This window comes from Felis catus, chromosome B3, assembly GCF_018350175.1.
Source record: "Felis catus isolate Fca126 chromosome B3, F.catus_Fca126_mat1.0, whole genome shotgun sequence".
In the NCBI taxonomy this organism is placed as follows: domain Eukaryota; kingdom Metazoa; phylum Chordata; class Mammalia; order Carnivora; family Felidae; genus Felis; species Felis catus.
Genome location: NC_058373.1, coordinates 134330683 through 134350358, shown reverse-complemented (window position 1 = coordinate 134350358; position 19676 = coordinate 134330683). Strand labels below are relative to the sequence as shown.

The following is a 19676-nucleotide window of genomic DNA, read 5'->3' as shown; positions in this document are numbered from 1 at the left end:
TCTCGCCTTGAAAGCCTTACAGAGCCCCTGAGTGTTAGCTAGGAGTCTGGTTATTACCGTCAGGTTGCACCCTTCTGGGTACAGCACACACACCGTAGGGAGAGAAGACGCAGGGAAACAGTAGAAACCGGGTTTTATCTTTCCTGGCTGGCCGGTCTCAAACAAAATACCTTACCTCTCTGAGCTTTAGTATCTCTTGGGAAAAATGGAGATTATTATATCCACCTCACAAAGTTGTTATAAAAGTTAAAATAACCATATGAGTGAATCCAGCACATGATAAGCCCTCACCTGATTTTGGAGAAAAAGAATACTTGCGTTCCAGTTTTTACTGCTGCCTAACACACCAGTTTAAAGATAATGGCTTAAAATAACAGTACTCAGCTATTTTGCTCAGGAAGCTGTGATTTGGGCAGGGTTTGGTGGGCGTGGCTTATCTCTGCTCCTTATCTCGTCAGCTGATACCTCGGAGCTGGCGCCAGAGAATCTTCTTCTGAGATCGCACACTTGCGTGATCCTGGCTGCCAGCTGGGACTGGGGCTAGGGTCTTGGTTCCTCTCAACGGGCCACGCCAAGAGGCTGCTTGGGCCTCCCCATGACATGGCGCCCAGGTTTCAAGAGCAACTCTCCCAAGTGATAGGAAATGGGGGTTTATAGTCTCTTCAGCCGTGGACTCAGAAACCAGCACAGTGTGTTTCCACTTCATTCTACTGACCATGTAGTCACAGAGACCACCACCATTCAAGGGGGAGGGGACTTAGACTCCATCTCTCAATGAAAAAAGCATCAAACGATTTCCAACTATCTTGACTGTACCACAACTTGAAAGTCTTTTTTTAATTTTTTCTGGGTGCCATGGTGACAAATTAATTCATCCTTGCAAAGGAGAAGACCAGCAGAGAGCCAGATATCCATAACGAGGGCCTTATCACAGAGCCTGTTTCGGTCACGGTCACTTTCTTGGGGCCTGGTTCCGGAATGAGGGAGCAGGCCTCCTATACAGTGGCTTCTCTAGGATCTGTTTCCCGGGACCCTCTCTGCTAGCCCCTTGTCTTTAAAACCGGAGGGAGAAGCCAGGCAGGGGATAATTTGAATTGAGAAAAGTAGATTCTAGCAGGTGGCCCAGGCTGAGTATAATGAACATCTATGTAGCGCTCAGTTCCCTGGAGAAATCTGTTTGTTTTTCACGAGGGTTGCTGCTTGGGTGCTTGGGGAGTGACTGTTGTCCTACATTATTAGGTTATTAACTGATGGGTTGGAGCCCCGGGGGGTGGGGAGGCAGGAGGCCAGAGAGGGCAGCAGGCCCCAGGAGTCGCCATGGCAACCTTCAGGTCTGTGGTTTTGTGCTTTGGCTCCAAGCAGGAAGGATGTCCCAGACCTTCTCAGAAAGACCACAGACTCTCCAAAGAGAGACCAACGTCTCTCTTTCGGCAGTAGGTTTCCACCGTAATGCATTCTCACACGTGGCCACCCACCAGTGTCTTCAGAGTCGAAACCAACCCTCTTCCTGTGGCCTGCCCCAGTCTCTTAGCTCCTGACTTCAATTTCAGCCACACTGGGCTGCAGAAAGAAACAGATTTTAGATTCATTTATTCATTCAAGCATTCAACACATTTCTGTTGTGCGTTTATTTTGGGCCAAACCACCTTCTCCCTAAGAGAGAACAGAACAGACCCGGCTCCTCCTTCCGCACGGGCTTACTGTCTGGAGGTGGAGGTGGGCATTAGCATATAATCATACAGATTCCCGTGCACTGCATTGATAGTTACTAGAATACAATGAATTTATTTTTTAAATATTTTATTTATTTGGGTTTTTTTTTTAATTTTGGAAAAAGAGAGTGCAAATGGGGGAGAGGGGCAGAAAGAGAGGGAATGAATCTTTTTCTTTCTTTCTTTGTGTGTGTGTGTGTGTGTGTGAGAGAGAGAGAGAGAGGGCGCAAGTGAGTGAGGGGCAGAGAGAGAGAGAGAGAGAGAGAGAGAAGCCGGGCTTGCTCGAAGCCGGGCATGTGTTCACCTGAAGCAGGGGTTGAGCTCACCCAGTGCAGCACTTGAACTCATGAACCGTGAGATGGTGACCTGAGATGAAGTCAGATGCTTAACTGACTGAGCCCCCCAGGGCCCAAAAATACAGTGGATTTAGACTTGACTTGAATCCCGGCTCTGCCAGCCCTGTGACCCTTGGTGTGCTCGGTGGTAAAGCCGGGATGATAATATTTACCTTCCAGGGTTGCCGCAAGGCATCAGCAAGGCATGTTGTGGGATACACAGAGCCTCGCATGTAGCGGTAACTCTGAGTATGTAAGCACCCGCCCGGTGTCCCCTCGTCCGGTGCCTGTTTGTCATTTGGAACTCATTGGCCACCTTCTTCCTGTATGGAGAGCCCCGGTCCCAGCTCCCTGGCATTCACAGTCCTCCAGCTGGCCAAGGAAGGATGAAAAGAACCCAAGGAGGGATGTGTGCAGCACATTAAGCTGAGCCTTAAAGCCGTGGTTCTCGGACTTTGGCGTGTGTCAGAAAAACCCAGAGGTGTTGCTCAAAGTGCCGCCTCTTGGACCTCATCCCTCAGTGATTCTCAGTCAGTGACCCAGGGCCGGGCCTGGGAATACTGATGCAGGTTTGCTGGAGCTCCCCGGGGAAACCGGATTGGGCCTGAAAGACTAGGGAGCAGAGGCCAGGAAGTGGGTGGGCCCTGTGTTGGGACTCAGAGTGAGGGTGATGGGCCTTCTCCCTTCCTTCACACTTCGGCCACCTCTGCCCACCTCACCCGCCCCCCCCCCCCCGCCACGCTCTCAGGGCGCCAGCTCAAAGCCCATCCGCACCCAGAGGCTCTATCCCAACTCACCACAGATGGCTCCACGTCTCACAGATGGCTCCATCATTCACGCCGACATTCCAGAAGCACTGCTCTATAGGGTTTTAGATAAGTGCGATGTGGTGGTGTGGTCAGCAGAGATAATGACCCTCAAATGATGTCCAGTTCATAGTCCCTGGAGACAGTGAGTATGTTACCTTACACGGCAAAGGGAGATTAATTAAGATAGCAGGTAGAATCAAGGTTGCTAATGGGCTGACCTTTAAATAAGGAGACTGTCCTGGATTATCCAGGTGGGCCCAGGATGATCGCAAGGGTCTTTAAAAATGGAGGAGGGGAGCAGCAGGGTCAGAATCAGAGAAGATGTGAGGCTGGGAGCAGAGGCCGCAGTGACGCAGTGCGACACGAACTCAACCCGCCACTGCTGGCTTGGAAAACGAAAGCCAAGGAATGCTGGAAGCCTCTAGAAGCTGGAAAAGGCAAAGAAATGGATTTCCCCTAGACCTTCCGGAAGGAATGCAGGCCTGCCAATACCAGTGAAACCAATGTCAGACTTCTGACCACTAGACTCTAAGACAAGAGATTTGTGTTGTCTTAAGCCACTAAGTGGATGGTACTTTATTCTGGCAACAACAGGAAATTCATACAGTGGTCAAGAGTCATTGGTGCCAAACAGCTCTACTCTTTCCCAGCTATGCGACTCGGGGCAAGTTGCTGGCATGCTGGGTCTCCGTGGACCGAGACAGGGATAACCCTGGCTCACAAGGTTGGTGCCAGCATTAAAACAGGAAGCATCTGAGAGGTGCTCATCCCAGGTACTAAGCACATGCTTCCACAATGGCAATGACTATGCTCTTTGGCCCTATGTTGCCTCCACTTCTTCTCTGACCCCACCAGGGCCGTGGTGCCAGGCGCTCTGGAAGGTTCTCTGCTGGTTCTTTTTCTTGGTCCTTGGAGCCATCCTTACTTCACACCTGGCCACCTTTGAACCTGCAACAATATCGCACCATGCGTTAGCTCCTCTGATGTAAGCCTGTGCTTACAGCCTGTGCTGCTGATGTAGAAGGCCTGGGAAAGGCCAAGGCTGGCCTTCAAGACACAAGTCAGCAAAGATCCCTGGTGTCAAACAGCCGATGGCTCACGATAAGACACTGGTACTTGTCAGAGCCCCCGGGGAGCCTCCGAGGTCGTTACCCCAGCCAGCCCCAAATCAGGAGAGTAGCCATGGGGATAAGGTAGTGCACCATAAAAAAATACCTCACCAAGTTGGCCTGCCCACCCTTCACCCTTTCTAGGGGAAAGCAGACCATGGGGCAGGACCTTCTAGCCTGTCACTTCCATCATCACCATCCTCATCACCCCCGGATCCTCACTAACATGGAGGACCTACTGAGTGCCAGGCTGAACCTCATCTCCTTTGGTTCTCACAGAAGGCCAGTGGTCACAGGGTATGCGATTTCTCAAGGTCACATAGCCAGACAGTGGCAGCCCGGGGATCTAACCTGCACAGTCTGGTCCAGAGCCTCTGCTCTTAACCTTCATCCCGTGCCCATGGCATTGCTGCCATGTGCTGGACGGCTTGCAGGGTGCCACCAGCTCAGGGCAGACTCTGAAGTCCTCCCTATGATGAGTCTCAGACTGTCTGGATTCTAAGAGCCAGGGGTGCCCGAGAGCCTTCTTGCCTATGGTCCTGTTGCCCTCAAAATAGCCTCCAGAGTGGCTCAGAAAAGTCCGCCAGCCCCTCAGAGCCAAGGTTGTTGGAGGAGATGTTTATGCTGGGGGCAGACAGGTCTTCCCAGGGCTCAGTCCAACCTTCTGGGGCTGCCATTCTCCTGGGGGCCTACAGGGCTTCCTGTCTGCTGTCACTGAGGGCTGAGAGATGGAGACAGTGAATTCAGGTGGCAGACCTGGTCCAGTTGATGTCCTGTGGCTTTCCAGGATGGAAGGAGACACTAAGGTGGCCCCTAGCAGCCCCTATGAGTCACCGTACCCTACAGAGCTCAGGCATTCTGGCCCTTCACTAAACTCCCCGTTCTGCTCAGCGGCAGCTCTGAGATACTATCACTTTGGGCTTCTGAAGTCTGAATGCAAGGAGGCAGTCCGGGGGCTTCTCTTGAGGCTGTGTTTTTATTACAAACTCATTACTTTGTACTTAGTTACAGGTTTATTTAGTGAGGTTTGGGCGACTCGAGGTTATGAGGTCCCTAGGGCCCCTCAGGCCCCTGCTTGATGCTTTGTGTTATCACGCTTTCTAGGCCTTCTTTCCTGTTTTAGGTTCAAGACAAAATCCTGGCAGCAAAGGAGAACACAGCACGGGCTCCTTTTTCTCTTACTGAGTGGGTGTCTCCGAGGATGTGGGCTCAGCTGACTTGAGTAAAACTAAAGCGCCACCCGCCCCCTGCGTGTGCGTGTCCTATTAGGCCGGGCCCCCCTGCAGAAGGAGCCAGAGACATTCTCTCTGGCCTGTGTGTCCACCGGGTGGTCAGGCATTCACCACTAAGTCAACCCGGCCCTCCTCACCCACGCATTCCTTCCTGTGACATCAGGAGACGCCAGCCACTCTTCCGCGGCTCCGGAAGAACATCTGTGTCGAGAAGCATTTGCTCGGAGGGCCCGGGCCCAACCCAGGGGGATTTGTTTTTCCTGAGACCTCTACCAAAACAGTCCCCCCAAAAGACTACAGCGATTCACCCTCTGGAGAGGACGAGTCCCACAGATCACCCAACGGGGCAGGGAGAATGCACTTTCTCAATGACCCCCATGCGTGGCAGACGTTGGCTTTGTGGCCCCAGCAACGTGTCCCATGATGCAGCTTCCAAGGAGAGTTCTTCAAAGGGAGGAGGCTATGCCAAGACAGCATGACGTCTGAAGTCGCCAGCGCGTTCTGAGAAAATCACGGCTCTGTCATTTAGCTGTAAGGCCCCGGTTTAGAGCCTTTGCCCTTCTGTGTCTGAGTGTCCCCATCTGTAAGATGAGGGGGCTGGGCTGCGTAACCTCCAGGGGGCTCTTCCAATCCCGCTGTGCTAAGCAAGCTTAGTAAATGCTCCTGAGAGACAGAAGACCCCGTGAAACCAGAGCCCTGTGCTTGCTCTCTGCTCGGGGCCGTGCTATTTTAAAACATCGATGCTTGCCTTCTTCATAGCCCGGAACCTTCCCCGTTGCCCTGGCTCTATCAGTCTGCAGAACAGGATCCAGCTTGCCTCCACCACCACATCAGTGCTTCTCCACCTGGCCACCCACTGGAATTGTCCTGAGATCTTTGAAAAACATTGGTGCTGGCATCTCACCGCCAGAAAGGGTGATTTAATTCATCTGAGGCGGGGCGTGGGCATTAGTATTAATTTTTATAAGTCCCTCCGGGTATGTTCTTAGGTGAGTTACGACCCACTGACCCAGATGTTGGTTGTTTGCCGCTGAAGGGTGACAGCCCGGGGCTGGGGGCGGAAACAGTCCCCTTCCCCTGTCCTTGCCGGCCGTCCCATCGTTCTTGCCGGTGTCCGCAGCATATTCTAGCATTGGCTTGTCTGAAGGGCTCAAGCAAGGACTCCTGGGGCAGGGGTTCGACACCCTGTAGCTCCTCTCCTGGTATCTTGTAGGTGCTCAAGGTGGTTTGATGGGTAGAATTAGTGTGGTTAGCTCCTCCTGCACCCCCCACCCCCACCCCACTCCCCAGGACTCTTGCCCCTAACTCAGGCTTTTGCATTCCTGGCAAGGTCTCTCCCTGCCCCCCTGGGGTCTGGAAGCCTTTGGAGGATGCGGATGGTGGAGGGAGCAGTCCCCCCCTGCTCTCATCCTTGGCTGGCAAGTGTTCCTCGGCAACCACCCAGCCTGATACCGGATCGGAGTTCACATGATTCTGCCTCAGCTCGGGAACGGGCAGCCTCCAGCTGGGATTTTCTAGACCGAGCTGGGAGGTGTGGTCTGTGGGAAATCTCCGGAGGGGAAGCGCGGGTCCTGGCTGCAGAGTGGCCTGCTTGGGGCCGTCCACCAGGCCCGGCAAGGTGGGTCCCGTCTCCTCCCCCGGGACTCTCCAGGGCAGAGGAAGCCCGGCTATTTGAGGTTTGAGGGCAGCGCTCAGCCGAGTAGACAGTCAGAGAAGAGCCAGATTTCCCCTTTGCTGCCGCTCCCTGCCTGCTCTTCACCTGGCGTCAGAGACCATCGCCTTCCCGGGGTCTGGAGGCTGAGAAGGCGGGGGATCAGCCCAGTTGTTTCCAAACTGAGGATCGTGACTCATTAGTGGGTCAGGAAATCAATTTAGTGTAGAAATGATCAGAGTGCGTCGCAAGTAGTGGGGTAAGTATTGCTTTGGGGAAGTTTTATTCTCTGTATGCATGCATGTGTGTGTGTGTGTGATGTCTGTGTGCTTGGTTACAATGTCAAATGTATCCTTGCTACGCTTTGTGGTCAGAAGAGCTTAAAAGGCAGCAAATCAGTGCCGTGATGCCTGGGTTCTGGGTTCTGGATTCAGATCCGCCCGACTTACTGTGTGAACTTGAGCCACTGGCTTAGGCTCTCTGGGCTTCAGGTTCTGTGAAATGGGATAGCAGTGTGAGCCCCACCTGCCCCAGAGCGACTGCCTGAGCCCAGATGGGACTGAACTTCCCAACAGGGACAAGGGCTTGAGAAATGATATTTTCTCCTTGTTGTTGTTGCCCGAGTGAGGCTGTTTGGGAGCAAGATGGAACTCAGGAAGCCTGCAGCCTGATTTCTACTCCCGTCCCAGAGGGAAATGTCAGCCTCTGAAAGCAGGTGGAAGTTTGACCAGCTAAAGGGAAGGGAAGCTGGGTGCGCAGGAGACTCCCTGCTCCGTGGGCTCGGGGCTCCGTGAGTAGCCGTCTGTGTGCGTGCCTGTGTGCAGCACGCGAAAGAAACGGTGACAGATTAGATCATTGTTTATGCACCGGCTCCAGGCCAGCATCAGGCACCTCCGCCTTCTGGCTGGGGATGTGCAGGAGGCTCTCAGCTTGCGTCAAAAGGCGCTTCCTTCCTTTCAGGGCTAATTTTTCTTGGTCGTTAAGGTCCTGGAAGACCTTTCTCCGTGCCGACGAGCATTTGTAGAAAGATTTGCTTTCAGGGGTTCGTTGTGTCGTGGATAGTCCGTGGATTTCTTAGCTGGATGATGAAGCGTTTGAGGTAGATGCAGAGACTCCTTGTGTTCATTCTCCACCCCTCCCCCCGCCCCTCGGGCCACCACGGACTGGGCGCACTTTGGGTGCTGAGGACATGGGTGACCCTGTAGACCTCTGCTGGGTGCAGGGAAGCAGGCCCGGGACTAAGCCCGGTGGCCCTCCTGGTGGCATCTGAGGACCGGAGTTTGGTGAAGCCTGGGGGTGGAGGGTGGTTGCTCACGGATCACCGTGATAGACAGAAAGGGAACATGACACAGAGTTCATGTTCGCAGAGTTTGGGCCGGTCTGAGCTCCAAACCTAGCCTACCACATCGTAACTGTGGAATCCTAAGTGGGTTGGTTCATCGCTCTGAGCCTCAGTTTTTTCACCTGTCAAATGAGCACTGATGAGAGTGGTATTGAAAGGGAGCGAATGTGCGGAAATGTGCCTGGCACGTCGAGCCCTCTCGGCCGATGTGGCTTGGTTCTTCTATTCCATCTAGGTTTTCCCATTCACGGAACACTTTTGCATCCACTGTGTCCCTTGATTTTTGAGGAGGAAGTTTCTTATGGACAGCAGGTAGAGAAGGGACCCTCCTGGCAAGGTGGAGTTTCTATCTGGGGGTACCTGTCCTCAGGAACTGGTAGAAGGGAAGGTTGGCTGTGATAAGACCTGGGTGCAAAAGCTGGACCCTCTGACCAGCTCTGGAGGCTTGAGCAGATGCCAGGCTTCTGAAGAAGAAACCCCAGTAATCCTTCCTCCTTACTTTTCTATTTCTATCGATGATACCCCACTGTCCCAGCACCCAACCTCAAACCCATCTACCTATCCACTCACCCATCTATCCATCTCTCTCCCCATTAACCCATCCATCTGTCTACCCCTCACCCATCTAGCTATACTTTTTTTAATTTTTAATGTTTATTTGAGAGATAGAGACAGAGAGTGTGCAGGGGACAGGGAGAGAGACAGAGAGAGACACAGAATCAGAAGCAGGCTCCAGCCTCTGAGCTGTCAGCACAGAGCCCGATGTGGGGCTCAAACCCACGAACTGTGAGATTACAACCTGAGCTGAAGTCGGACGCTCAACCGACTGAGCCACTCAGGTGCCACCCGCCACCATCTAGCTGTTTACATATCCATCCACCCACCCATCCACCCATTCATCCATCTGTCTACCCATTCCCTCATTCATTTATCCATCTACCTCCTCATACATTCATTTACTCATCCACCTACCCATCTATCCACCCATTCACCTATCCACCCACCTAACAAATAATTTTTGAGAGCTTATAAGGACCAAGCACTAAGGAACATCTGAGATTTGTCCCTGACTGGGGTCCCTGCCCCCTACCTCCCTTCTAATTAGTTGTCAGTTTCTGTAGCTCCTTCTTGTCTCCTCTCTGGCCATGCTTCCTCATACCTAGACCTAGTCATGCCAAGCTACTCTCAGTTCCCCAAACGTGCCCGTTGTCTCTCTCACATTTGGCCTGTTGCACACATTGTTTCCACAGGCAGAAACTCCCCTCTGCTTGGGTAGCCCTTCCCCCTTCTTCTGTCTTAGTCTGACTTGCCGCTCAGGAAGGCTTCTCTGGCTGGGTCAGGTTACCTCCCATGAGCTCTCTTAAAGTCCTGTGCTCTCCTTAGGAGCTGGTCTCACCCGTCTTCTCCGCTGTCTCACGAGTAAAAGCAACTTGAGTTTCACTAAGTGACAGTGTCTAGGGCAGTGCCTTCCATACAATAGATACTCAATAAGTGTCTGTTGTATGAATGAATAAGTGAATGGATGGACAGATGGATGGATGCACGAAAGCATGGTTGCATGGATGGTTTAGAGGATGCCTTTAAGGGTGGTCAGATGGAGCTAGGAAATCCAACAGGAGGCCGTTGTACCAATGCTGGGGGTGAAGTCTTGACCAAGTCAATCTAGGGCATTGGTGTAGGAAATGAAGAGGAAGAGATTGATGTGGGAAATATTTAGGAGTTGAAAATGGTAGAACTGGGTAATTAATTGGATGCTTTGGATGAAGATAAGGGAAGAAGCCAAAGGCCATTCATCTGCACAGGTAGAGATGCCCCTTCCAAGAGGCCATTAGTGCAGAAAATGATGGAAGGGGGCTGGGCCTCATCATGGAGCATGTCCTGTGAGGCAGCGGGAAGCTGGTTACGTCCACTGTCCGCCTGGTGGGAGGCCTGGAGTCGTCAGAGTGCAGATGGGGTTGAAACCACAGAGGGAGGCTGTCCCACAGAGGCCGTGTGTGGAGTGAAAAGAACAAACCAAATTAAACATGAGTATGAGGGGGGCTCACAGTACCACCGTGCGCTGCCTCGAGGGGCAGTCATTTGTGCGTGCTGTTCTGTCTTATGAGACTGGAGGCTCCCTGAGGGTGGGAGGAACACAGAGGAACTGGACTCTTGGACAAGCCACTCCATCCCTCAGTGTCCTCTTGCCTAAAATGGGGAAAATAACAGGGCTGTAGCGAAGATGGGTGAGAGGGCAGAGGTGAAATGCTCTGTAAACTGCAGAAGATTTTGCAAATATGAGGTGTAAGAACCCGGACAGATCCAGTCCCTATTTCTTGAGAGAGTGAATCAGGCTGTTGACCTCCCAAAGGCTGCATCCTGGTTCTGCCCATAAGGGTTCTGTTGGGTCGTTAAGTTCCCCTTACAGCTACCTCTGCCTCCCAGCTTGGGAACTCGAGTTATCAGGATACTTATCCTGCCCCTTATCAGGACTCAGATCCCAGACTTTCTAGAGCTTTGAGTGCCTTGCTACTCAGAGTGTGGTCAGCGGGCTGGCATACGAACGCCACATAGGAGCATATTGCAAATTCTCAAGCCCCACCTCAGACCCACTGGATTAGATATTCGGTAGGTAAGGCTCAATAATTTCAATAAGGTTTTTTTTTTTTTTTTAAGTTTATGTATTTATTTTGAGAGAAGAGAGTATGAGCGAGGGAGGGGCAGAGAGGGAGGAAGAAAGGGAATCCCAAGCAAGCTCCACACTGTCAGCACGGAGCCCGACACAGGGCCCGAACTCATGAACTGCGAGATCACAACCTGAACCGAAACCAAGAGTCGGACACTTAACCAGTTGAGGCGCCCCTCAATAATCTGTTTTAAACAAATCTTCCAGGTGACTCAGATGCACCTAAATATGAAAACCACGGCTCTGGAACACCCAAACCCACTTTTCGCTACAAGGGAACGTAGGAGGTGTTTTAACCTAAACATAGTAAATGTTTCTTCTCTGCCTTGCACGCTTGAACATTTTTTACTTTGGTTGCCAGAATTCGCTTATTGTTGGCCTAGGAAAGAGGAAGCCACAAGCCATTGCCCCAGCTCCCCCCTCACCCGCCACACACACATATATACACTCACCACTTATAAACAATAGGCTTCAGCCTGGTGACCTTCCAAAGACCCGACAGGACGTGTTTTTCTTCACGATGGCTTCATTTGCCCTGTTTTGGGGGCATCTGGGGGCCTGTGCTTATGAATGAATTTTATCTTCCTGCGGGTGGACTTTATCTGGACTTTGGAGAACCTGAGGTAAATCTAGAGACAGGGGCTGTCCTGGGTGAGTGCTCTTGGGGACAGTTCAGGGATGTGTCCGGCTGTTGACCTCATATGTAAGCCAGCTGAACTGTGCGTGGGCTTGGGATTCAGGGATAGGAGGGCCGGCAAGTGGAGGGTGAGTGGAACCAAAGTTTGACTCACCGGCCGTGGGCAGAGTTGAGGGGTCACAGGGCTCATCTGCCCCCTTTCCCCCTTCCTCTCACCATCAAAACATATAAGCAAAACCAAAAAAAAAAAAAAAACACAAAAAGCAAAAAATAAGAAAACACCCTCGTGCACTGTGGGTAGGAATGTAAAATGATGCAGCCACTATGGAAAACAGAATGGCAGTTCCTCAAAAGAATTAAAAATAGAACTGTCCTATGATCCAGGAATTCCACTTCTAGGTGTTCACCCCAAAGCACTGAAAATGGGGACTCAAGCGGATCCTCGGCATCCCTGTTCATTGCAGCGTTATTCACACCGGCCAGTAGGTAGGATAGAAACAACTCCGATGTTCATTGACAAATGAGTGGAAAAACAAAAACACAGTACATACGCACAACGTAATGTTGTTCAGCCTTCAGGAAGAAGGAAATTCTGCAATATACTGCCCCATGAATGAACCCGGAGGACATTTTGCTAAGTGACATAAGCCAGACACAAAAAGGCAAACACCGAATGATTTCCCTCACACGAGGTCCTAGCATAGTCCAATTCAGAGACAGAGAGTAGAATGGAGCTTGCCAGGGGCTGGGGGGTGAGGGGAATGGGGTATGGGGTATAGGGGAATGGGAATAGGGTATAACGGATACAGAGTTTTCCAGTTTGGGAAGATGAGAAAGTTCTGGAGACGGGTGATGTGGTGATGGTTGCATAACCGTGTGAATGTACTTCACACCGCTTAAAAATGTACACTTAAAAATGGTTAACATGGTACATTTTATGTTATATATATCTAACCACAATTAAAAACAGCGAGAAGCACTCCCCTCCGCCACCATCACTGAGATTCCGGGCTTGTGTCCTGGAGAGGGTGGAGAGGTGAGCCCGACGGGAGTCCTGCCTTCTGGAGACTGAGAGTTCGAGAGTGAGTCTCAGGTGGGGACTGGCTGGCCAGGAGGGGGGACGTGGAGTAGGCAGACCTGGGTCCTCCTGCCCACGCTTCCTTCCTCGGGCCTGAGGCTCAGAGAGCTGGCCTTTGTAGCCAGAGGGTGGTGGTGGTGGGCAAGGCTGAGGGAGTCGGGGCCAGATCATGCTGGGCCTTGTAGGTCCCGTAAGGAGTTTGGGCTTTACTGTAGGTGTGATAAGAAGCCATCTCAGTGGGTTTTAAGCAAGGAAGAAGAAGACCTGGTTATAATTAGAAAGATGGCTGTGCCTTCCATGTGGGTAATGGGCAGGAGCATGAAGGGGAGAGTCGGGGTGGGGTGGGGGGAGCCCCAAGGAGTCCCAGGGACTCCAGGTGAGGAGGGTAGCTTTGGACCAGAACCATGTCTTGCCCATTTAGAGGCAAGAGGCCAGGCAGGAGCCACAACAGAGCTGCAGGAGGGCGATGGCGGTGGGAGGGGGCCTGGTCAGCTGGCGGTGAGGTGGCTGGGGGCAGACTCTGAGGCTTTTCCCTTCTGGGTCCTTGAGTCCCAGATTGACTATTGTTGCGAGACCATGCAAAGGACAGGGTTGATTTGCTGATACTTCGAAATAGCTTAATTCGAATGTTACTCATTCAGAATTTGCAACCATATAAGACTGTATGTTCTCCGGGGGGGAGGGGGTGGTGAAAAAAATCTGAGCTATTACGATGATTTGTTACCCTCCAAAAGGCTACAGGACACAAAGAGATATGCAATACATATGGGGTATTAAAATTTCATGGAAAGGGGGTGGTTGGGGGAAAAATGTCTAATGAGGGTCTTTGGGAGAATAATTCTTTTTCTTTTCTTTTCTTTCTTTCTTCTTTCTTTCTTTCTTTCTTTCTTTCTTTCTTTCTTTCTTCTTTTTCTTTGAGACAGAGAGAGCATGAGAGAGTGAGAGTGGAAGAGGGGGAGAGAGAGAGAGAGGGAGAGAGAGAATCCTAAGCAGACTCCACGCTCAGCACGGAGCCCGATGCAGGGCTTGATCCCACAACCCTGGGATCGTGACCTGAGCTGAAATCAAGAGTCAGACACTCAACTGACTGAGCCACCCAGGTGCCCCCGGGGGAGGATGACTGTTAAACAAACAAGCAAAAAGTTGAAACATCCCGATTTAGACTCACAGTGAGATTTTTCACTGGAACCAGGAGTGTTTAATCAATAGAGGAGCTCAGGCTTTTCATTATATATATAGATATATATCTGTGTATATATATATCTGATATATATATATATATATATATATATATATATCAGATAATTTATAAAGTAGGCTTACAACAACAATTTTTATTCTATTTTGTTCTAATGTATCTGTAAATAGAACAATAGCATTTTCTTTCTTAAATTCTCAACACGATAAACTTCTTGCAAATGCCATCTTTGACTCGGCCTCTTTCCCTCTGGCAAAACAATGCCGTGCATTTTGACATCCATCATTTGATGTGGCCCTGATACTGCCCCTGAGGGTGAGTGCTTCTATCCCCACCTTCCAGATGAGGAAACGGAGACAAGGGGTAAATGACTTGTCCGGCCTGTAAGCGGCTGACCCCGGCCTCGTGTTCATTTCTGTTGGTTCCCGTCTTGTGCTGTTCCCTGCGCTGGGCCCTCAGTTCTCCAGAGAAGAGGTGAGGGAGCACCTCCTGGGGAGCGCCGGGAATCCAGGCAGTGGCCTGAGGGAAGCACGGCCTTTGTTTCTTGCCAGAGCACAAGAGGACGTGACAGGGTTGGGCCCTGCTGTCTGGAGAGGCCCCCAGGAGGGGCCGTGACCTCAGTGTTAACTGCCCTGGTACATGTCTTGGAGCAGGAAAGATGTGACGGATGCATAGTGCTGTCGTAGAGAATGGCTGGAGCCCTCACTGTCGTGCGTGGGTCGGAATTGAACTTTACCTTGAGCTTCCCTTGGAGGGTTTGTGCTCACGAGGGCTCCTAGCCTTGCTTGCTGCCCCGAGGGACCAGGAAAATAAATAAGGGACGGGAGGCCAGGGAAGGGGGACAAGGAGGCCCAAACCACATTTCACATTTTAGTATCCTGGTGTACAACCCGCTGGGATAGTCTAGTTGAGTTGAGGCCGGTCCGTCTTCTCGATCGGGTGAGGCACTTAGAACGGGACCTGGCACACAGTAGGTGCTACGGAAATGTGAGCTGCTGTCACCCTAAGCCTCTCCCGCCTTCAGCTTTCAGGGACTTCCCCGCCACCGAGGAGGCCCAGCCTTTGAACCGGCTTGAGCCACACCCCGCAAGCAAGATGGCGTCAGAGAGCCCGGCCCCTTCCCCGAGCCCATGAGGGGCGAGGCCCCTTGAGGCCCGAAGATGGGGAACGTCACTGAGAACTCGTCGCTGAGCTGTCCCATCGACCACACCATCCACCAGACTCTGGCCCCGGTGGTCTACGTGGCGGTGCTGGTGGTGGGCTTCCCGGCCAACTGCCTGTCCCTCTACTTCGGCTACCTGCAGATCAAGGCCCGGAACGAGCTGGGCGTGTACCTGTGCAACCTGACGGTGGCCGACCTCTTCTACATCTGCTCGCTCCCCTTCTGGCTGCAGTACGTGCTGCAGCACGACAACTGGTCGCACGGAGACCTGTCCTGCCAGCTGTGCGGCATCCTCCTCTACGAGAACATCTACATCAGCGTGGGCTTCCTGTGCTGCATCTCCATCGACCGCTACCTGGCCGTGGCCCACCCCTTCCGCTTCCACCAGTTCCGCACCCTGAAGGCGGCCGTGGGCGTCAGCGCGCTCATCTGGGCCAAGGAGCTGCTGACCAGCGTCTACTTCCTCAGGCACCAGGAGGTGGTGGAGGACGACAAGCGGCACCGCGTCTGCTTCGAGCACTACCCGCTGGAGCCGTGGCAGCGCGGCATCAACTACTACCGCTTCCTGGTGGGCTTCCTCTTCCCGCTGTGCCTGCTGCTGGCCTCCTACCAGGGCATCCTGCGGGCCGTGCGCCGCAGCCACGGCACCCAGAAGAGCCGCAAGGACCAGATCCAGCGGCTCGTGTTCAGCACGGTGGTCATCTTCCTGGCCTGCTTCCTGCCCTACCACACCCTGCTGCTGGTGCGCAGCCTCTGGGAGGCCAGCTGCCAGTTCGCCAGGGCCGTCTTCAACGCCTACCACTTCGCCCTGCTCCTCACCAGCTTCAACTGCGTGGCCGACCCCGTGCTGTACTGCTTCGTCAGCGAGTCCACCCACAGGGACCTGGGCCGCCTGCGCGGGGCCTGCCTGGCCTTCCTCACCTGCGCCAGGACCGGCCGGGCCAGGGAGGCCTACCCGTCGGGCACCCCCGACGCCTCGGGGAAGAGCGATGAGCCCGAGTTGCTGACCAGGCTCCACTCGACCTTCCAGACCCCGAACTCGCCTGGAGCGGGCGGGACCCCCGTGGGCGGCTTGGCCTAGCCAGGGTCCCGCCGTGTGGGGCCAAGTGAGGCCTGAGCTTGCCCGCTGCCTGCCGCCCGCGTGGCCAAGCGCAGGTGGGAGCAATGGGGGCCTGGGCCGCCGTGAGACCTCTCTGGTCCCGGGGGGGGGGGGGGGCCTCTCTGGTCCCGGGGGGCCTGCTCCAGCTTGCTGAGCCCAGTGGGGATAAGCCCCCATCAGCTGATGGGAGTCGTCTGCGGCCGGCTTCTGGGGAGAGGAAGACAGTGAATTGTCACCTCCAGGAAGTTCTCAAAGACAGGCTGGAGGCGGGGAGGGTGCAGAGCGTGAGGGGTGGGGATTGGGAGATGAGGGTGGGGATCTGGGTTCACGCCTGCCAGGACCTTCCAGGGCCGTTGTCACCGATGACACCTGTCCAAATGCACGGGTGTTTCCTGAGGACATGACACGCGAAGCTGTATTGTCATCATTAACACTTGAGCCCCACCCCACAAAGGGGTCGGAAGGGAGATGACCTCCCTGGAGGCTGGAGGGGAGAAGGGAGGTGGGGAGGCGGTCAGGCACTGGGAGCATGTGGTGGGGGGACAGTGAAGGGCATGTCTCACTTTCACAGGAAAGGTGAGTGGATTCTACAAGCCCCAGGGCTGATGGAAGACAAATCCCGGGGCTCCCTGGGGCCATATCTGTGGCCCTTTTAAACAGCCAGTCCTGAAGCGCAGGGCCAGGACAGAGGCCTAAAGCCAGTGTGTCTAACCGAGTTCCCAACACACAGAGTTCTAATTATTTTTCTGATTCCATTTGCCCAGAAGCACCAGAGGCAGATGCCAGGAACCCTGTGTGTGTGTGTGTGTGTGTGTGTGTGTGTGCGTGTGCGTGCAAGCATGCATGTGTTCACCGTTAAAATGCCAGGGTCTCCATGACAGCTCTGTGCCAAGACACTGAGGCCAAGGTTATATGACTACTGGCAGAGTTGTCTCCCCTCCCCCCAGTCCCCACCTCAGCCCCCTGCCACACGCCCTGTGGAGTGTCTTAGCAGTCTCAGAGAGGACCCTGACATTCTCTCCGAGTTCTCAGATACGACAAAACAAAACGGAGACTCATTCTCTGGCATCTCTCAGCCCAAAGGCCTGGGGTTAAGCTCCATAGTGGTTTAAATAGCCCCTGGGACAAGAAGAGGAGGTGGCCCCGGGCTCGCCCTGCCTCTTTTGTTCTCCAGCACTGCTCGTCTGCCAGACGTCTCACCTCACCACCTGGAGAGTGATAGTGGGTCTGTAGGGCCATATGTAGACCAGGGTACTGCCCACCATCTTCTGTTCTGTCCTGGGAAGCTCAGTACCAGTCTCCTCTCTCCTGCAATTTTGTGCCCGACCATGTTGAGCCTCCACCTTGCTGAACATACCAAGGACCAGAAGAACTTCTTACTGCTCCAAGGATCTGCCCACCTTTACAGAAATGCTAGTCCTTCAGATTTCCTGGGCAGTGGGCTGGGGCCAACTCTGACTTCCTTTGGAGTTCTGGGATTCAAGCTCCTCATTGCCAAGGGGCTAGGTGGACTCAAGCCTGGGGAGGGACCAGGGGCAGGGAGACACAAGGTGGCATCCATAGAACATTTATGGAATCTGCTAAAAGGAGAGCCAAGGAGAACATCCTCCAGATCTCTCTGACTCTCCTCCCATCCCTTTCCAAGGGGTGGATTTACCCTGAGTTGCTTACTCTCCAATCAGGGGTGCCCAGAGGCAGATACCCCAGGTTGGATGTGTCCCAGGGAAGTGGCTTTGGCTTTGACTGGATAGCTCTACTCTAGCTCCTATGGAAGGTCTCCCATAACCTGGGGAGCTTCTCTTCCCCTTCTTGGAGGAGGCAGTGACCAGATCTGAAAGTGGCAGAAAGGCCACACTGCCAAGAAAAGTCCACCCGGCCCCAGCCCAGAATCTTACTGGGGCAATGGAACTGGTTGAGATCTCCATGCCTCCTCATGCCAAATTTCCCCCTATTTTGACCTTAAACATGGGTGTTCCCACTAGGAGGATGGACGGGGATGAGCTGAGGGTGGTTCCTTTTACTATCAAGAGTTGTATTTTTGTACGGTCCTCCCTTTTATGCCAAGTATGTGTGTGCCGAACTGTGCAATGGATTTACGTAGCAAACTTGAGTCTGCAAATAAAGCAAAGTAAAAAGCCACAGCTGGAGTGTGCTGCAGTCTTTATGGGGAAGGAGGGTCTTCCAACACCAGGGGTATCTAGAAGGCTCTTGAAATACCCAATGGAGTTAGGAAGGTCCAGGGATTGGTTTTCTTAGAGAAAAGTCAGAGAAATTAGGGTGTTTTCCCTTGGTCAGCCAGCAGTGGCCAAAAACAATGGAGCCTTCAAGTGAAGTTGGGTCTTCTCTCTCTCCTCTTGAGATTCATAAAGTGTCTTCAGCTCTATAGCACATCGTTACAAATCCACTCTGGGACTTAACTTGTTTTCCTCCTTTTGAGGACAGAGTCCAGCCTTGTGATTTGGAGAATATCACTCACTCCCTCTGTCCCCCACAGTGAGGAAGGGCTTGATGAGAGAGACCACCCCACTCACCATGGAAGAGTGCCAAAGTAGAAAGACCTGCTGGAGTCATCTCTTGGGGATGTCCTCACTTCTTGGGTTTTGTTTGGGGAGGTTCACGTTTGTTGACCAGCCCTTTTAGGTTTTAGCATCTTCTCAACAGTGGCAGGCTATGTGTTTATCGCTCAAGATTAACTGCATCATATTAAAATGTAAATTTGGTTTTGGTCACTTAATCCTTCTCTGGGTCAGATTCCTGGAGTCCTGAAGTTTTCTGCAAGAATTGATCCTTCTTCCAAACAGACTAAGTGAGGACGTTATTGGGGATTAAGACTCCTTTCTCTCCTGAGAGAATGGATGGAGGAAAAGGCCCATCTGGTTTGGATGGAAGGTGACAGAGCCATTAGATTCCTTTTTTATTCACCAGTGTTGCTTAGCAAGATGAGGGCTCATCTTCCTGTTTATATACATTGGTCTGTGGGTTGGCCAGACAAGAGTGGGAGAAATTTTCAGCACAGAATGCAGCCCCATCTGCCGCATTCCCTCTGACTGGTAGAGCCAAGACAGCCAGAATGTGGTCCGCTTGGTTCACTGCTTTTCTGAAAAATCGGCTGCTTGAAGCTGGCGATCCTACAGCCTCCATTCCTGGAATTCATCTAGCAAGACAATGGCCTTTGATGGCAATCACCTGGAGGTCACAATAGTACCCAATGATCTGGAGAAATGGTGGGATTTTTATTCCATTTGCTTTAATTCAACAACTCTCAGAAGGACACTGCTAGATTATATGTTAGATATCGTTGCTGGAATGCACCATACAGGTCATGATATCCTGTTTGCTCTCCATGAATTATCCCAGGTATAGCCCCTCTCCCCCAAATGATGGTCCAGTTTTCTGAACAAATACCACCAATGACACCAATTTGCTACTACCCGAGATAAGTCGTCCCAGGGTTGGTCAGAAAATCTTAACTCTTAATGAGCCAAAGTGGAATGACTTTCCCCACTGGCCTTAAAGCACATGAGCTGTGCCCCTGGAGTACATGGTCCTTCCAGTATTGGCATCTGAAGAGAATTTTCTTATCCTACTTCTCAGTATTAAACGTTGCAAGTTTGTATTAGGCAAGGCTGGATTATACTGCAGTAATG

At 52.5% G+C, this 19676-nt stretch overlaps 1 protein-coding gene across 5 annotated transcripts in view; it reads left to right on the top strand.

Annotated features, from left to right (window-relative positions):
• Positions 1–18170, top strand: part of GPR68 (G protein-coupled receptor 68) — a 29434-nt gene extending 11264 nt beyond the window's left edge. For 3 of the 5 annotated variants that reach the window (XM_045060401.1, XM_045060403.1, XM_045060404.1), the window contains exon 2: positions 14793–18170. In XM_045060401.1, coding sequence (XP_044916336.1) covers positions 14929–16011 — 1083 coding nt within the window. In that variant the 5' untranslated portion in view covers positions 14793–14928 and the 3' untranslated portion in view covers positions 16012–18170. Of the gene's footprint in view, positions 1–6649; positions 7108–14792 lie in introns of those variants that run through there. The other 2 variants (XM_045060402.1, XM_003987917.6) reach the window with 2 other exon arrangements.
• The last annotated feature ends 1506 nt before the right edge of the window (positions 18171–19676 follow it).